Below are 19,287 nucleotides of genomic sequence, written 5' to 3' on the forward strand. Positions count from 1 at the left end.
CAAATAGCCAGATTCATCATAAAAAAGAAGAACTACTGATCAATACAGGAAATTGAATTTGGCGTTGTCACACAGAGTCACACATTTCAGCAGATGCATTGCAATAGAAGTGCGTAGATGTTTGTCAGTTTTTACCCGATTGTCACAAAGAGCCACTTATTTCCTTAATGTATTGTACGCGTGATCACATAATATACCCAGCCTTTTTGTGTAAAAGCACGTTATTCAGATGAATGAAGAAGTAGGTCATCCCACTGTTAAGGTTTCATAAAGAGACAACTTTGACTGATTACTAATGGCAATGAGCCAACACTTAGAGAGAAATTAGTCAATACAGTGGTTAAACTTTTACAGAATCATATCAGAGTTTTTTCAACTGCGTGGCTTTAGTACTGCAGAATTGCAGTTGTAAGCTGAGCACAGTGTAAAATGTAAATCTCAATCATGCCTTTTGACATTAGTGGCTCTTTTTGAAAGTGACGATTTGAGATACTACAAAAAGGTGGCAACATACTTTTTAACTCTTCGATTGCCCTTGTATTTTTGGCAATGTTATTTGAAGCTCTGTGCCCATTGTTGTTCCTGCCTTTTTATTTTAATATCCACTGAATATGTATTTATTTTGTATTTTGTGGTCATCGCTTTCTCGCCCACACATGTCATTGTTTTTATCATTTTGCTTCATTTCCCCCATTGTTTTACATTCGACATACAGGTTCCACGCATGAGTTTGCTTTATCAGGTATTTATGCATGATTTAATGTCTTCTCAAAAACACACTATTGAATGTTGCATTTGTTAAATAAATGAAAGTGAATGTGTTAATCAATGGTTGTTTATTGTTAGCTGTTAAAACCTTTTACTGCTTAGGTTTTGTCTTGAAATTGTGGTTCTACAGATTTGTTTTTCAAATCTCCTACAAAACTTTATTATCATTCATCAACGTTAAGCTGAGGGGTGTTTATGATTATGCCTTGGTGTCCAGAGTCTTTTTTTGTATTGCCTTCTTTTGGGAGGCAATCTCAACATCCATCTTTTGGACAAAAGACTAACATTGCTTCCAGAAAGGTTGAATTCATTCCGAATAGTTGTCAAGATTTAACCAGTTTGCTTTGGAATACACAATAACGAACAACATTCTTACACAACTGGCATCGTCAGTTTTACAAACTGGCATTCAAGTTTCTATGCATTGTAGTTTTGGTGGTCATGTAAAAGCCCCATGTATGGTGAGGCAGATAGCGGAATGTGCGTACAGCAGCTGCTTTCTGTAGTTACCTATATCCCCCAAGTTGTGCACCCCTGGGTTGTGGGAAGGAACATTCCTAATTTTCTTATAAAGTACGGATATGTATTTCCCAGAGGTATCACCTTTACTTTAAAGCAGGAACAGCATAAACATTTGAAATCAAAAAACACTTTAAATACCAAGGCTTCACTCTAGCTACTTTACCTTGGAAAGAAAAGTTCAAAACATCTTTATACAAATCCGGTGGGCAAAACCAAACAAAACACAGTTCAAAATGTATGATTGTTTTTGTTGAGACAATGTTTGTGACTTGTGTTCTAATAGAATCAGTAAGGGGAATCACAATGTATTCTGAAATTGATTCTCTGACTTAATGCTGTTTGCAGTGGGATATATTTTCGGTATAATAAATGAATTCACCCCGATGACATTTCAAAGAATAGCCCCCCTGCTGACTCTCAAGAGATGATACAAATCCTTAAGATCAATGGTTAACGATCACACACAAATTCAATACAAATCCCAGATGAAATCAATATGTACATAACAGATTGCATCTCTGATCATAGACCAATAACTTAAAGGTCATGGTGGTATTGGAAAGCCAATATTGTTCTGGGTTGATTTTTCTTCAAGGAGATGTAATTAAAAGTTTTGTGGATGGACCGTGGTTTTTTTCATCGCAGTGGAAGTTCTTTGTGCTGGGATGAAAAGTAAATCCTTTGATGTAGGCCTTCAAATGCGAAAATGCCAGCTGTTTATTGCTCAGTGAAAAAATACTGTTATTGCATTTTTGCAATACTCAAGTTTGTTATGAGCAGAGTATACTTTAATTAGAGATAGCCTGATTATTTCATCAGCTTATCAATAAGTCCTGGACCTAATTTCATGGTGCCCCTTACTGAGTAATTTTGCCTTTACAGTCACAATTTTTCTGTTTACTAGGTTGACCCCAAATTTCTGCACTATCTGATAATTATGCTTATAAAGCACAGATGCTTCCACCAACAGTAAGCAAGAAACGTTGAGACCAAACCGGCTCTTCTCAAAGCCAACACTCCTCCCAAAAGATATTTTACACATGATTGTACCTGCAAGTTTACTTTTCAGAATAACTTCTTGTTTTTAACACCACTTATTAACCTCTCTTCTTAACCCCCCTGCAGTCCCAAACAGAGAGGCCCAGAAACGGAGCATCTTCCACCGCACCGTCACCATCAAGGAGGGCATTCTGAAGAAGCGGCGTGCTGAAGATGTGACTGTAATGATCACTCCATTCACTTTTAAGAAACGCTTCTTCTGGCTGAGTTACGATAGTCTGTCTTACGCCAAGCATGCTGAGGATCAGGTGAGCTTTTTAGGCGTCGGATATGTAAGCTACTTAAAGCAGGTCTTGCTATTTATGAATTTATTGTTTTCACATAAAAAACTTTAAATGAACAACCGTTTGATAATGGTATAGGCTAGTATATGAATTCCTTTACTAGTTTTTCCTTTCAGAAGATCAAGGGAAAACCTAAATTTTCTAAAATGACCAAAATATTTTGTTGATGATGGACTTGTTTTTGCAAGCTGTCCTTAGGTCCCCCCCCCCCCCCGCGCTAAATTAAGTGATTGGAAGAAATGACAGTGAAAATATATTGAAAAGTAACATTATTAATACAGGTTTGCCAACATCAGCACTGCCTTCAAAAGCCCCCCAATAAATTCTAGCTGTACGTCTCAAAATGTTATTCCTAAATTGCTAAGGATAACAAGTAAAGCTTTGGGTTGAACAGAGAAAAGGTAACTATAGTAGGACATGAACGTACAGCCTCCAGATCAGTGTGCTGGTGCCCTACCAACTGAGCTTTCTAACCATAATTTGTCAATATCCCTAATTTGTCAATATCCCTAATTTGTCAATATCTTTGTTCAGGGATGTCAGTTAGTAAAAAGATACTGATAAGTTAGGGAGTCCTAATTATCGTTGGAATGCATTTTAAACTAAGATGTTGACACAGTTGAGAACTTATTTTCTTTGGGATGCAACTAACCACTGCCTTGTACCCATCTCTATCTTGAAGGTACGGAATACTATATTGATTGAGTGGGTTTGTATAGTGGAGTGTGTGGATGAAGCTGCCTTCCAATGTGATCACCTCATACAGATTATATATCAGGACTCTCAAGGGGAACTCAAGACATTGTATCTCCAAGCCAAGGTACTCAGAATTCATTTGAAGTCATGTAAGATATGGTCCCAATTCTGAAATTCTGGAGAAGGGAAATACATGAATAAAATTTTACTGCATATGGGTTATTTAAAAATACTTTTGGTTTGAACAAAGAATTGTACAGAGCAGGATTTGAACCAATTGCCTCTCGTTTAATATTGCCTAGGCTCTACCAACTGAGAGCCCTATGTTGGCGGTCTCCCTATTTTGTCAATATCTTTGTTCGGGGGTGCCAGTCAGAAACTGTACAACCATTAACTGTCGTCTAGCCAGGAGTCAATTTCACAAAGATGGTCCTAACTTAGGACTAGTCCTAGGAATCTTTATAGGACTCTTTAGGAGTTATTAAAAACTTTAGGCTAGTCCTTAGTTAGTACTTGTAATTCATCCTAACTCGATATAGGACTAGTCTTTACTCTTTGTGAAATCCCCCCAGGGATCATAACATATCTTGTATATGTTTGATACAGGATGTGAATGAGCAGCAGCAGTGGTTATCAGCAATCCGTAAGACATGTGTATCCAATGCTAAGATGCTCAATACATTCCACCCTGGTGCCTTCCGAGGGTCCAAGTGGACTTGTTGCCTTCAGTCCAGCAGGACACGTAAGTATTAAGGGCAGGCTGAGTATTCTTAGTGGCTCATTAGAAGCACATTGAGTGTACATGTTTGTGTTGAATACATGTAGGTTAGGGACATGCCAAATAATGTATGTCCAGCTTTCAAATTGAAGATACAACAGTGATTTTTAGTGGAAAATTACATTCATTCAAATTTTGCGGCTTGCAATAAAAATACTTTAAAAACTATCAGAGTGTGGGTTCGGGTTCCATTCAGCAAAGCCAATCATATTTTGTTCATCCTTCGGATGGGCTGACGAGCTGAAGGTCCTGTGTGTGCGTAATGCAAGGTTTAACCTGTTACAAGTGTATGATTAAGTGAAGGGACTCGACCTGATGCTCCTGTCATGGTTGGCTGCATATTGCAACACAGCATCTTTTCAAGGCGCTATGTAATATGGTTCTTGTAATTTTAAATAACTCTGCATACCTCTTGTAAAGCAAGGCGCCCTTTGAGAGGCCCATAGATAAACCTTGTGTATTATATTGATTTACCATTGGCAGCTTATATTGGATGCAGTAGAGCTCATAATGCAGCCACACTGGGAGACTGGAGGGACCCTCTGGATCCTGACGTAGAGGCACAGATCATCTATAGCCAACTCAGGCTCGGTAAAGACATCTTAAGGTCAGTTTAAAAGACCCTACTTTTAATACGCCACAAAAAGTGGACATATTTTGCACACATTGAGCTGTAAATGCTACAAACATGGTATCTGTTGTGTGTAATTCTTTGCAAAAATGTCACTAATTTGTCGTCAGCACTTAAAGGCCTTTCTTATCAATTAAGAACTCTGATAAGACATTTTCAATGAAAAACTAGCTCAGTTTGGTGAAGGTTCTTCACTGAATTCCCAGTTTAAAATTGTTTTATGTGTAATGTGAATTGTAATATGCTCCATGTTTTTATTTATACAATGTATCTGTGCAGCTTTTAAGTTTAAAGTTTTTATTATAGTTGTAAACCTTTCCCACTTTCAACCTTTTATAAAATGAAAGTGGGTGTGGCTAACCATTGCTTTACATCACATTTACAAACAGGATACCAATATATATATGTATGCAACCAAAGTCTTCTAAGTGCTTTTATTTATTGTCGACTCATATCATGCATAAAACTGTGTAATTTCTTTTTCATTGTGTGCCATTTTGCATGTGTTTGAAAATTAATGAACTGCATTTACTATTTGTTCCTTTACCCTGGCTTTGCATCACATTTACAAACAGCCATAATATGTCAATGTTGCAATTATAATACACATTGTTAATATTCAATTGATGTAACATTGCATAAGTGCTTACATTTATTGTGGTGTTTTATCATGCATATACTGTGTTCTTTCTTTTTCATTGTGTGCCATTATGAATGTGATTGAACATTAATGAACTGCATTTACTATTTGTTCAATGTTTTTTTCTCATTGTAAACTTTTCCCACTTTCAATCTATAAGAAAGTGGGTGTGGCTTACCCTGGCTTTACATCATAATTATTTACAATTATGATACAATAATATGTCACTGCATTTACACAACACACTGTTATTAAATTGATGTAACATTGCATAAGTGCTTTTAAGTGCTTATATTTATTGTGAGGTTTTATCATGCATATAAACTTTGTAATGTGTTATTCATTGTTTGCCATTATGAATGTGATTGAATATTAATGAACTGCATTTACTATTTGTGTTTCGAGTAAGAAGCATTGAAGTGATATTGTTATTGTATACTGTAGGGTCCCATTTTGTTCATATAATATCACCATTGTTTCTTTCGCTTGTTGTTTAATAACAAATCTTCATTGACTTTTCTTTCTTTCCAGTGCACTTTTTTTTATCAAAATCTCTTCTTTTTTAAAATTATTTTTTAATCTGTATTTTGATTGTACCTTTATGTATAGCTTTTGGGATCTGAACATATAGGGATTTGATATTTCTTTTATTTTATTGAATTCCCTTTTCATTGTTTTCATTATATACTCACCATCCTAAACCTGGGAATATTTGATTAAATTTGGCAGTCACTTTTTCAAGAAAACAACAAGTTAATGTTTGGGAATTTTAAACACACATATTCACATATTGATCTATACAGATCAACTGGTCAACCAATCATGTACTTAAGAGATGTTTCTAGTTAGAATATATTTGCTTTAAATTTCCAAATACAAATGTCTCCTATTCTTTGCTAGATTATCAGGTCAGTAATTATTGTAACTAGACTAAAACTAGTTAGGCCTAGTTAACTTTTCAACAGTTGCATTTAAATTGTGTACTTTGTCTTTCAAATAATCAACATTTATACTTCTTGTCTACAGGAAGAAGTATCTTGAGGAGTCTGATGCTGGAAGTGCCGTAGTGAGAGGTGAGCCAGAGGAAGACTCTGGGAATGGCACTGAAGATGATTTTATCTCATCAACGGCTGGAATCAACCCAGGTTGGTGTCTAGAATATCACCTGATACTTCACAGAGGCAGTTCAATTGTTTCTGTTGCCCTGGTCATTGCCTTGGTGCCTCTGAATGATCCAATATAAACTCACAATTTCCTCATAGAGGTACCTTTTACCATGGACAAGATTTTTTGGTGACCGTGCCCTTTCAAAGTCAAAGCATCAGACCTGCTAATTATGATTATGGTATACAAGTTGTTTTCCTTCAATGAGTTATGTTTATGATCAGCTGACTTAATCTCTTTGCTTGTTTCTACAGAGAACAGAGCAGTGAGAGCACACAAGCCATGCCACAAGACAGTTTCATATCATGACTCTAGAATGGCATCAGCAGCTACGCTGTTGGATGTCATCAATGACCTAGAGAGGGCGCACTTGGCATTCCAGAAACGAGAGAAAGAATTAAAACAAGAAAGAGATATGCAGTGAAGTAAAAATCAAAGTGAAGTTCTGAGAATACTGAATGTTAATCGGCCGTCCAAAGTTTGTCAACATTTTCCGATGTTTGTACATAGTAGAATCAAAGGAGATAACACAAAGATAAAAAGGGGGAAATTAGGTAGGCATTTAGAATGGGATAGGGAGTTTCATTTGGGGATGGGCATGAAGGTTCTTACAAAGAAGCACTCTCTGTACTGAGCATTTAAAATGTTAGAGGGGGTTTTGAACCTTGCTTTAAAATGTAAACTGTTGACATCTGTTTTTGTTTTTGTTTTGTTTTTGAAGAAATTCAGCATGGAACACACAAGGCAAATAAGTTGTCTCCCAATACCAAACATGCATAAGCTCTTTAAAAAAAAAATTGTATCTATGTAATATACAGTAAAGAGAAATATATTTGCACATAAATAGCTGACACCATATTTAAAGCGTTAACTAGGTCCAATTAAAAATGAATTGGGTATTGAGGAGGTAATTTGTGAATAACTAATTTTATAAACAAGTTTGATTTCGCATGTTTCTGTAATTTTCACCTTGATGAGCTTTCATGGATGACAAGGCAGTATTTGTGTAAAATGGGTGCCTTCCACATGGAATTGTAAATAAATTGTACAGCACATTGCCAAATTTGATAGGGAAACACAAAACTCTGAATTTCTCCAAATAAGGCATTTTCTGATGAGAAATGGCAAAACAAATCAAACATTATTGGAGAGGATATACATAAACAATATTAAGTTGCATTATTTTCCATCCTTTTTTTTCAAGGGGGAATGGGGGGGGGGGATAAATAGAGTAATTTTTGCCATCATTGACATGAATCTGTAAATATTATATATGAGACCAAAACCATTTATTAGGGGAGATGTATGAAAATAAATTCAGTAGATTTCATATATTTTGAATACCAATTGTGCAATTAAAAGTGCAATTGTTTGAAGAAACAAAAATTTATTTGAAAATTTAATGAAAGTAAAATTATGAAAAGCTAAATTATTCAAAGGTGTTACATATATTTATACAATGTTCAATCTTGTGAAATAAAACCTGCTGTCGTGGCCAAGGGATCTAGTGCATCAGACCTAAGTCCTGAAGGCTGAATCATCAGAGTGCGAGTTTGATTCTCAATCATGACACCTTTGTCCTTAAGCAAGGCACCATAATTGTTTCCCTTTACCTGGGTGTATAAAAAATGGGAACCTCAGGGGCCGAGTCAGTATTGTGTTTGGATTAAGTGCTGAATTTGCAGTAGCACCTTGTAAGGTGCTACGTAATAGGGTCTCAGAATTCATAACTTCATTAACCCATATTTCTGTACAAATGTATATACTAAGCACCTCGAGTACCTTGTTGGTAGATGCATGCGCAATATAAGACATTGATATTGTTATTGGAAGATGACTATTGCTTGACAAAGTTTGAGAAATGGTATAAGTATACTTATGCCTGATGAACAGAGAGAATAATGTAAAGAGCCCTGGGCCCAATTTTATGGCTCTGCTTAACGTAAGCACAGAATGTGCGCTTACAGAAGCACGGAATTTTGTGCTTACTGCAAGCCTATTTCACGGGTTAGCGCCGAATTTTGGCGTCTGTGCGTATACTCCACAATACTAGGCATTCTACTCTTACAAGGCTAGCGCAGAAATTCGGCGCTTGCAAGTAAGCGGGGAATCGTGATAGTAAGCACAGAATTCGGCGGTAAGCAGAGCCATAGGCCCTGATCTCACTACAGGATGTGCGCTGTATAAGAACCGATTACATGTATCATTGTTGTACAGTTACACCGAAAGGACACTCTATGGTTACACTCATGATGAGAGCTCTGTCCATTGTTCAAACTAATTGCAGTCAGTCAAGAAGTAAAGATCCGATCTATGTTTAAAATAACTCATAAACTTAATTTTGGATTAAAAAAAGAAATGAGGTGTCTCCTCCATTAGGATTAGACAACCTTTTACTCTAAAAATTAAATATCTTATTTGAACTTTATTTACTTTCAACTTCATGCACTGCGCTTCAAGACGAGTCTTATCTGTGGATAAATGGTATGATGTGCACATTATTTAATCTGCATAAAGTTTCCCACCTGTCTAGCCCACCTATTCATAATTGATGGTAAAAGTTTTTTAATGGCCCCACCAAAATGAAAGGAAAGTGTAACTTTAAAATACAAAAGTATCTAAAGTCAAAATAGTTTTTTTAAACAATTACTGATTGGTTCAGTCACTGAATGAAAGCAAAATCATGTTTAGGGAGTCAGACATGATTTGCAGACATGATTTTCTTCCTACTTCCTCCAATTTCTGATTCACTTATTTTTATTTTCAAGTTGTTTTTGCATTTTAAAAAAGCCCCACTGAAACGGTGAATAAATAGCATGAAAGTCCTTTACACCATGTGTAAATGTAAGTCAGCACTTATTTAATCAGACAGTACAATCTTATTTAGTTTTTTTCTTGTTTTCGAGCGAAAGCATTCCAACCCAACTTAACTAAACTCCTTTTCTACCTGTTCATGGTCTAAGTCTTATGAAATCATGTGTCATGCTGTATTGACTAGGCCCTACTTGCCATTTTGCAATGTAAATGTCTGATGTTGTAATTTATTCAAATGAGTTCAAATAGATAATTATACGTGTCAAATCTAGGCTATATTTCCACAAATGTGCACTGACAATTTTATTTTGTCAATAAATTCTATAAAAACCTTGATTTAAATTGATTTGTATTTCTACAAGATATTTTGTGGATAATATATATTATTTATGTATATGAGATACCAATATAACTACACTGAGATCTATTCTTAATATATATTGCATAAATATTATTTTATTATTGCGGAGAAGTATTTGCATGCTGTATATGGATGTATATATCATGTTGCATTAAGAGCATGCCTCTGTATTGTAAATTATTCTTTTTGGTTGTAAAGCTGGTTAACCCTGACCACACTCAATGCAGTAAAATACTTGGTTGATAACAAAAGGATCTTTGTTCTTGAGATGAAGAGATTTCAAGAACTTTTGTTCTTTGCCTTGGCATTGTGTTGTCTTAATCATGCCAATAAATATTAGAGAACTATACCTATAGTGTGACTTTGGTGTAAATTATAGTATGCCTAAAAGGCAGTGGACACTATTGGTAATTACTCAAAATAATTATTAGCATAAAACCTTACTTGGTAACCAGTAATTGGGAGAGGTTGATAGTAAACAACATTGTGAGAAAATCTGACGTGACATAGTTTTCGAGAAAGAAGTAATTTTCCACGAATTTGATTTCGAGACCTCAGATTTAGAATTTAAGGTCTCAAAATCAAGCATCTGACAGCAACCAATTGAGCTCAAATTTTCACAGGTTTGTTATTTTATGCATATGTTGAGATACACCAAGTGAGAAAACTAGTCTTTGACAATAACCAATAGTTTCCAGTGTCTTTAATGGCCAAGCGGTCTGAGTGCATCATACTCAAGTTCAGATTGCAGGTTCAAGACCTGGTGATAATTCATTTTTGACACTTGACTGTAATTACTCATCACAAAGGAGTTGAGGGTGTTCAGGAATTGTTGTGACCAAATGAACAGTGGTCGACACTTCCATATAATGAGTTTAAAAGTGCCAAATAAGGTCCCAGTATTATTTTTGGACAAGCTTCCAGAAGAAACCAGGACTTTGTCCCTCGACTCCCCTTTGTGCCGCCCTACTCTCTAAACAGCATACAAGCTCGTTTGTGATGAAAAACACCTGATGTATAGACAGGGCAAGTTCAAATGTAGAAACATCTTATTATTTTAACCTCTTCTAGTCCTGTGCAGGGAATGCAAATACCTTTGAATCTTTCGCTTTGTAAAAAAAAACACCGTAAAAACATCATGCTGCACTGAAGAAATAAACCATGTAAATATTGTTCTAACCCTTTTTTAGTGTTATTTTTGTTTTACCTTTTAACAATAGTTTATAAATTTTGACTTATTTATGGACCTTTTGTTGGGCATACATGTACCTGTTTACCTAACGGATGATTAACTACATGTTGTACACTTACATGTGTCACTAGTCAACTTGGTTTTAAATCCACATGTGTGGTTCCCACCTGCAGTTTGAATCTCAAATATTTATTACTTATGTTAAATAATAACAGAATTGTTTTAACTTGTTATAGTGTTTTGAACAAAACCACAAACCAACACATTGTTTTCCTTTTAAAGTAACCAATGCTTGTTTATTAACATTTGAAACAGTAGTCTACACAATTCTGAAAACAAAAACTACAATAAAAAAACACTAAGCTTCACAGAGTAATTTTAAGAAGAAAAACTCAGCTTTTAAAGGAACGTGACAGAATTGGTAAGAAACTAAAATCGTGAAGATCACAGATTTACATAAAACATAAACGGTCTAATGATGATAGTTGAAAACATCCCTTGAAATTTTTCTGTAAGAAATATATTTAATGAGAAATAAGTAATCTAACTTCGCCTGGGGAGTTTATCACTCAGCGTTTTATTCATTTTTATTTTGGCATCAATGCAATGCAAAATTTGTAAGCGGTTTTTCACTATTCTCTCGTGACCCAGATGGCCGATTGATCTCAAACATCTACAGGTTTGTCAGTTTATGGTGGATTACATAAAGTGCTTACACTGCCAACAACTGTTTTGTTAGCAAAAACCAATTCTGTAATATTCCTTTAACATAACTGTTTTAACAAAATACCACATGGTTTGCTGTGTTAAATTTGAAGACAAACCTAATTCCTTAAACAAACCCTTAAAAAAAAACTTTATACAGCAAGGCAATATGAAATATATGGTATATAAGTCAGTACTGAATATCCCATGTGCTTTTTTTTAGTGATACCTAGTTGAACACTTGAATATTTCATCTTTTTGATGTACATATCTGAGTTTAGTCTGCAAAGTCTCAATGGTAGAATTAGGGACTCATAATTTATTTTGCAGTTCAAGCGAAGTTGTAACAATAAGTCAGAAAAGATTATTACACATTCAAATAAAAATGTAAACCCTTACAAAGGTTCTGTATATATGTAAACGGGTCTCATAAAGCTCTGCATTATGGTCAGTAAAATAATGAGTGCTACATAAGAATATCGTCAAAGTTAAAGTGCACTGCAATAGGACTCATGGTATCTTGACTCCTAAAATAATACTTCCATCAACTTGTGAAAAATACTATTAACTGTAATTCATTTCTTTGTTGTACAATGAAGTTCTATCCGAGTCTTAATTTTGTTAAGACTGACTTATACTACACAGCTTAGACAAGCTGCATTGGATGAGGCAAAGTATAAAATACGTAAACGTGTTGGGTGTAAAGTCTTCAGAGCCCGTAGAATTTGAGACTACGATCCATACTGACCGACGACATGAAGGTGGTATGCTGGCCAAAACGAACACCGGTCGTCATATCAGTGTGATCTATGCAGGAATGAAAAACAAAACATGGATGATAATTTCAATATCATAAAAAGACTTTCAAGAACATAACATTTTAAAGGGAAAGCACAACAGTTATGTTTGTACAACCTCAACTTTTCCCCATTTTAGTACACATTTTTTTAAACTTGAAATTATGCATATGGGATTTGAGGCATTGCATGATGAGGTTTCAATAAATATTTCCTTCAGTACACATTTCCTTTAGTACATTTTTTAAAACTTGAAACGATGTATATGGGATCGATATATATTTGGTTTGCGGTAACACCATTTGTGTATCTACTTGAAATGATGTACTTGTTATCATAACTATAGGTAGGTTTGAAGCTTTAAATGATAGAGTGTTTGTACTCCATGAAATTGCTCTACATGTTTTCTAAAGAAACAGAAAGCACTTCTTACCATTGAAGACTTTGAGTTCCTGCCACTGTTTGCACAAGTAGACTCTCAAGTCAGTTCCGCCCACAGCTAAATAAGTACCGCTCTGATCAAAGCACAGTGACTTCACCTGGAAAGAAAACCCCAAAAAATACATCAACATAAATTGACATATATGACCCAGAACTTCTTTGTTTAAAGTACAAAACATTGTGACCAAATATTTATTGCATTGAATTGCAGCTATACCTAAAGTTCCTATGCTCTTATATTTTTCTTTGTTCAACCCCAAACCATTTAGAATTTAACCAGGCAGTTTCCCTTGTGGTTTATTATTTGATATCTGAAACAAAAAGTTGCATCCCCTTATGTTGATTCCCTGGCTGCCTCTTCCCAGGTTGTATCGGAAACTTAGGTGTGATCCCTGCCAACATGATAGTTTACAGTTGTATGGCTGACTGGTAATCCCAACAAAGTAGGCAAAATAGGCAGACCACAAACAAAGGGCTAGAGCGCTGGCATGTTAATTCAGAGGTCATTGGTTCCAATACCACTCTATTAATTTTTTTTTGTTCAACCCCTAATAAAAATTTTGTTAAATATACACCTTACCTCATATCTGTCATCCAAAGTAATATTCTTGAAATTCTTCAGCTTTCGTAAATCCCACAGCTTGACCACAGCATCGTCGGCAGCTGTAGCGAGATAGTAACCATTCTCAGAGAAAGAGAGGGCTGTAATTGGTCCTGAGTGGCCGGGGAAGTTGGCCACATTGGTTCCCTCCTTCAAGTCCCAGATTTTGATGACGCTGCCACCAGTTCCCGTACCGAAGATCAGACCGTCAGGATGGAACTGGGCACATGTCAAAGCTGAAATAAAAATAGCTAATCATCAAAACTCTGAAGCTTTGGTACAACTCTATCCACTGATAAAGGCTCTTGAGAAATAACCATGAATTGCTTCTCTCTACTCGGGAGTAAAAGTTTTGAGAACATTGTATTAAGGCAGCATGGACAATGGAATTCGGGTTGCCCTAAGAACAGGATTTGTAAAAAAACAAACAAGTTCTCCATCTATGTTTCTAGGATTATAAGTTGGATCTGCGTATATTGATCTTTGACTTTAGCAACTACAAGTTGTAAATGGACAACGCTTTAATGGCCTTAAAACCATAAATTCCAACTGTCAGCCAAGAAGTGAAATCTCTATATTGAGGATTGTGAGCATTAAAACATTCATACCATGTCCAATTGAGTCATCAGTAACCTTGGTCAAAACACGTCCACTGGCGATATCCGAGAAGGCCCAGTACTGGTCTTCTGAGCAACTCAGTAAGTAGTCGCCCGTTGCGTGGAGGCTTAGCCCAGTGACCGGTGCATTATGGGCACGGATAACCTGTTGGCAGGATGCAGTGCCGACAAACCATATACGAATAGTGGTGTCTGGTGAGGAGCTGAACACAATTTCCTAAATGAGAAGAAAGGGTCACAGACATCAGTAATTTCTTCAATATTTTCTTTTTGTTGTCTTTCCTTCAAAATTTAAACCAACTGGAGTTCGGATTGAGTTTTCTTCAATTGAATGTTTGAAATCATTTACACAATTTCACACTATTGTATTTGGGCCACCTTCTAACTAATGTTGGTGTTGGGTGAGGAATGTCTTAATCAGTACCCACCCCATTGGAGGTTAATTTTGTCATGGTCTGTTTGTCTTTCTGCCTGCAAGTGGGATGGATTTCCACAAAACTTTGAGGAAAGATTAATCATTGGTAAAGCATCTCTTTGTGGCTTCAAGCAAAAATTAAAGTTCTGTTTCTTTGAGATACAATGTACAAAGGACATCACGATGTAGGAGAACACATACAAAATATTTTCTTCAAGCAAGATCTAAAGTGAGTTCATGTTTCCCAAAACCCAGATGAAGTACCTGACAGTGCCACACTTACAAACTAGATCTGATGAAGAAGTTGTTGCAACAAAAGCTCATGCAGTTTTGTTATGTAATTAGTCAGTCTTTAAGTGCTACAAATAACTTCCTTGATTAAACCAAGTCTCCTTACCTCTGTTGGATGATAGATGACATTGGTGACCTTTTTGGTATGACCTTTCATGACAGCAGTGACCTGCTCTGTATCCTTGTTGAAAACCACCACCGACTTATCAGCACCGCCTGGAGTTGGAATCAAATAATAAAATCATTGTCACTAAAACTCGTCCTGATTAACTCTACTGTTTTCCAACCCTTTTTTTTTTTTTTTTTTTTGTCTCAATCGAATAAACATTACCAAACTGAGGCTGGGATGACATTGTAGTCTGACCCCTGGAGTGTATTTTGGCGGTTGCAACCAAAAACTTGGACATTGGTCTATCACAGACTTTGACTGAAACAAGTATTGGTTACAGCTGCAAAAACGCACCTGTTGTATTAGATTCAGTATTCAAGATTGGTTCTCCATAAACAGGGAACCTATATGAAGTAAGCAACTGCAGTTTGTCAAACAGTCACACGAATAGCAATACTTTGAAATAGCAAGACTTTGAAATGTAAATATTCTTTTGAGTACCATTTCAATTGTCAATACCAATCTTACCTGTCAACACCTTGGATGTATCTGAGGCTTGTAAATCCATAGATAAAATACCAGGCACACTTGCACTGTGTAAACCCTGTTGGCAAGGAACAAAAGTGATGACATTAATTTAGCTATACACGAAATCCTTCACGGTATTTTTTTTACTTCTCGGGTATAATTTACTCTGGGTGGGTAGATTATGAACTTTTGAGAACTTGTCTTGCTTTATTTTCTACTACCGCTGAGTGATTTTGGTGGTAATTCGGGAGACTTCTGAAACCAAGAAATCTTTAAAAGTGACTAGCAGTTTAGTTAGTTGTCTTCAAAGATATGTTTATGTAGTAAAGATGATGAAGAACTCTCTCCTGGTTATTAAATAACGAGAAGTCCCCTCGATCCACTAAGGGGGAAAAGTGTAGTCCCGGTAGTACAAACACAAAATTAACAGCCTGGTAAAACCTCTTCTGAACAAGTAACTTACAGGATGAGAGGACTGGGTGTGGAATGATCTGATGTCATCGGGAGGCATGAGCTCATCAGGAACCTTCTTCCCTCGTCGCTTACGCTCTGCAGTCAACAAATTAGCCTTTTCTTGAAGCTACATGAAAAGATACAAGAGAAAAAAATGTCACCTCCTAACGTTTTCCTGCTGTCCTTAATGTTTACCAGCGAGTTGGTCAACTACCGATATTCAAAAACTATTAAGCTGCATTGGTTGTGTATAATGGAGCTGTGACGATCTGTGTACTGTGTAGATGCATTCAACACATAATATCGTTTTGCAGGCTGGCATAGTATATGTTACCTTAAAAACCCTGTGGATGATATTAGATGCTCTGACAGCTGGAAGGTATTAAAAACTTCAAAGAGTATCAAATTAATTTCAGCATATCAGCATAGCAGGCCTTGAACTTCGATCTTGAAGGGGCACAGCAATTTTCCTCTGGTATTGGGGCATTCTATGAGGAAATGTAAATTTCTACTAGAACTTAAAAAACAAAACCACAGCAAAAGCAAAGGGGATCACAGCAATTGCTGTGGCTGCATTGGGTTATTTTGAGGCCTGGCACAGTCCAACTGGTAGGGAAAAGCCAACATCAACACCCTACCACCCCTTGTCTCCGATCTCCCCTTCCACTTTTCCAACATGCTTACTTGCTGTATGATATCCTCAGTCATAGCAGCTGGTCCCGTTTCAGCTGCCTCCATGGGTTCATGCATTGCTACTCCCTGTGCAGCACCGGCTGGTAGGGCAGCAATCTGTGCTGGCACAATACCCGGAGCTGCTTGGGGCTTAAGAGTGGCCAAAGCTAAAAGAGTAAAAAAAATCATATCAAATCAGAATCAAAATACTATTTTTTAAATAAATTTAAGCAGAAGTACAATCCTAGGTATGATATTTAGTCCTTGGGAAAAAGTAGGAATATTATATTTAGTACAGAGCTGAGCTACATGTACCTATGATGCAGGCTTTAAAGGGATTTTCAGGGTTTTTCAATCATTGCTTTTTCTGATTTTTCCTAAGGGCCAAAACAAAATCAGAAATAAGACTTAAAGAAGGAAAAAGATAAAAATGAAAAAAAAGTGAAGATAACACCCTGATGTGGGCTTACCACCCCCTCCCCTGGCTCCATCCTTGACAACTAACCTTCACGTGCTGCAGTTACCTCCTTAGTGAGTCGAGCAATGACACGGCATGCTGCATCATGCTGGTATAGGGCGTGAGACAGTTCCTGCCTGGCTGTCTGCAGCTGTTGGCGCAAGGTGAAGCTGTGCAGCATGCAGGCATCCCACTCATCCTGCAGAAGCTTGAGAATGGCCGGGATGCTGGTCGCTGTTGGAGGTCTTGGTTTCACGACTGGGCTCACTGAGTGGGGAAAATCAAAGCGGCTTTTACCTTAAATGATTCATACCTTATGATTGAAGTCCTCCAGTCTATGCATTTGAACTTCATATTTGAAAGGGGAAGGGCACCAAGGCATTTTCTCCTTGTAAAGCATTTCAAGGGCACTAAGGTAACACAATGTATTTTGGATCATTCTGAATGGAAAGTGGCAGTCGATTTCAGCATCGAATTGGTAAACATTTTATATCCAACCACCACTTTTCAGCTATATCATATAGGTAGGATTTGAAACTTTGCATGGTGGAGATAAGATATAGAAGAGTTTGCGGTAACACCATGTAATAACAATCTCTAAATGAGTTGGGGTGGTTCTGAAGAGTTAACCCAACAGTTCTTTTCAGAACCACCCCAACTCATTTAGAGATTGTTATTACATGGTGTTACCGCAAACTCTTCTATATATATATCATATAGGACCAAAAATAATATAAATATTCACAAGGATTAGATTGAGATTTTGATCGACACTAGATCTCACTTTCTCAAGATTCAAAATGTAAAGGTTAATGATTTCCTATTCTGCAGTCACACCACACCAACATATTGAAATAATACAAATTGGCACAAAGAACAGTTTGGTGTAAGTTACCTTTGATGTCAACGAGCTGATCTTCAGACAGACTTTCCCCGGTGACTGGATCCACGCCATTTTCAGCAATGAACTTCTCGATGAGTCGTTTTTCAAATACGTGGTTGGACACGGTCGACAGCACAGGGTGTTCTGGTACCTCGTGGCAGACTATATCACAGACAAAATTAAAATATCTTGAGAAAATGTTCTGGTAAACATTGTAAATTCTCGGAAAAGTTTCCGTATGGCGCCACCACTTTTTCATTCGATATGAAATAATATAGTATCTAATTTACCTCAATGAGATATCCCTTTTTGAAAAAAATTGTGAACAAGTGGTGGCGAGGTGCGGAAAGTTATCCAAATTCTCTGACAATTGACATTGGTTGGAGCTTTCTCCTCAATCCAATCAACTGCCACATTTTCAAATAACATCATGGCCAAGTACAACTGAAAGTCGTGTTCTTTCACATATGTAGCATAAATTAATGAAGTGAGTTGGACAGAAGAGTTGAGCTTTGAATTGATTTGAATGAAGTGGTTCGAGTTTTCGATTGTGGACAGTTCTTTCCACGACTTCATAAGTTCAATTTAAAATCGTTGATAAGATGCAACTTCCACTTTTCACCCAAGTTAAAAGTTCCACATTATGGTGTATTTTGTTTTAATAGCTAACCAATATAGATACAATCTCAACATTTAAAAAGTAGATAGATTTAAAGCGGGGAAGCGGGAAAGTGTCGGAAATACAGGCTTATTCGTTTGAATGCTGGAGCAATAAACACATGACAAGTGCAGGCAAATTTAACGTTGAAATAAAAGCCGTAAATCATACTCAAATAATTGAAATCAAGCAATCAAATATTAACCACACTTTGATTACATATAAACAATGCAAATAAACACAATGAATGCAAATTTGAGGGTTAAATTTGTCTAATTTGAAGTGAAATAAAACAAATTTACGCCGGTTCCTTACTTGAACAAACGAACGCCATCTTGCTTTTACTGGAATGTAATTTCGAACGTACAGTTCGGTCATATCTTACCGCAAGACGTTTTGAACGGTATTTTTCTCCTTTTTATTCACTTTAAGACAAAATTATTTTCAGACGAAATTGAAACTTTTTTGTCTTTTCGTCAGAATCATGAAGCCACCTAACTAAGCTTGCAATAAACCATTAATTTTAACACGAAGTACACGTCATAAAACAACAATACGGTGGTGCGAACGTGGTTTACACTACGGTGGCTCATAAAGACCATTATTTTCACCCAATAATCGCGGCCTTTTTAGCCGACAAACAGAATGGAACCATCAACAATCCCGTCCAAAAATGTTGGTTGGGCCATCTATTCGTAACGTTACAATAAACATTCCCTGTCAACTACCCCCTGATAATTATCATAATCAT

General features: G+C 36.5%; 2 protein-coding genes across 3 annotated transcripts in view; one reads left to right on the forward strand and one right to left on the reverse strand.

Moving 5' to 3' along the window:
- LOC139938331 (rasGAP-activating-like protein 1) overlaps positions 1–11,029 on the forward strand; it is a 46,159-nt gene extending 35,130 nt beyond the window's left edge. The window contains exons 14-20 of one of the 2 annotated variants that reach the window (XM_071933782.1): positions 716–742; positions 2,416–2,597; positions 3,316–3,453; positions 3,936–4,071; positions 4,591–4,714; positions 6,405–6,523; positions 6,797–11,029. In XM_071933782.1, coding sequence (XP_071789883.1) covers positions 716–742; positions 2,416–2,597; positions 3,316–3,453; positions 3,936–4,071; positions 4,591–4,714; positions 6,405–6,523; positions 6,797–6,966 — 896 coding nt within the window. In that variant the 3' untranslated portion in view covers positions 6,967–11,029. The remainder of the gene's footprint in view (positions 1–715; positions 743–2,415; positions 2,598–3,315; positions 3,454–3,935; positions 4,072–4,590; positions 4,715–6,404; positions 6,524–6,796) is intronic. The other variant, XM_071933784.1, reaches the window with a different exon arrangement.
- A 256-nt stretch (positions 11,030–11,285) lies between these two features.
- LOC139938333 (pre-mRNA-processing factor 19-like) lies at positions 11,286–18,893 on the reverse strand. Its single transcript, XM_071933785.1, has 11 exons — positions 18,852–18,893; positions 17,891–18,040; positions 17,044–17,262; positions 16,551–16,705; positions 15,877–15,993; positions 15,414–15,489; positions 14,883–14,992; positions 14,062–14,287; positions 13,433–13,689; positions 12,845–12,950; positions 11,286–12,421 (listed from the first exon to the last, which is right to left on the reverse strand). The coding sequence occupies exons 1-11, from the start codon at positions 18,868–18,870 to the stop codon at positions 12,324–12,326; spliced, it is 1,533 nt and encodes a 510-aa protein (XP_071789886.1). The 5' UTR covers positions 18,871–18,893; the 3' UTR covers positions 11,286–12,323.
- Between the last annotated feature and the right edge of the window lie 394 nt (positions 18,894–19,287).

Source organism: Asterias amurensis, chromosome 6, assembly GCF_032118995.1.
Source record: "Asterias amurensis chromosome 6, ASM3211899v1".
NCBI classification, from domain to species: Eukaryota; Metazoa; Echinodermata; class Asteroidea; order Forcipulatida; family Asteriidae; genus Asterias; species Asterias amurensis.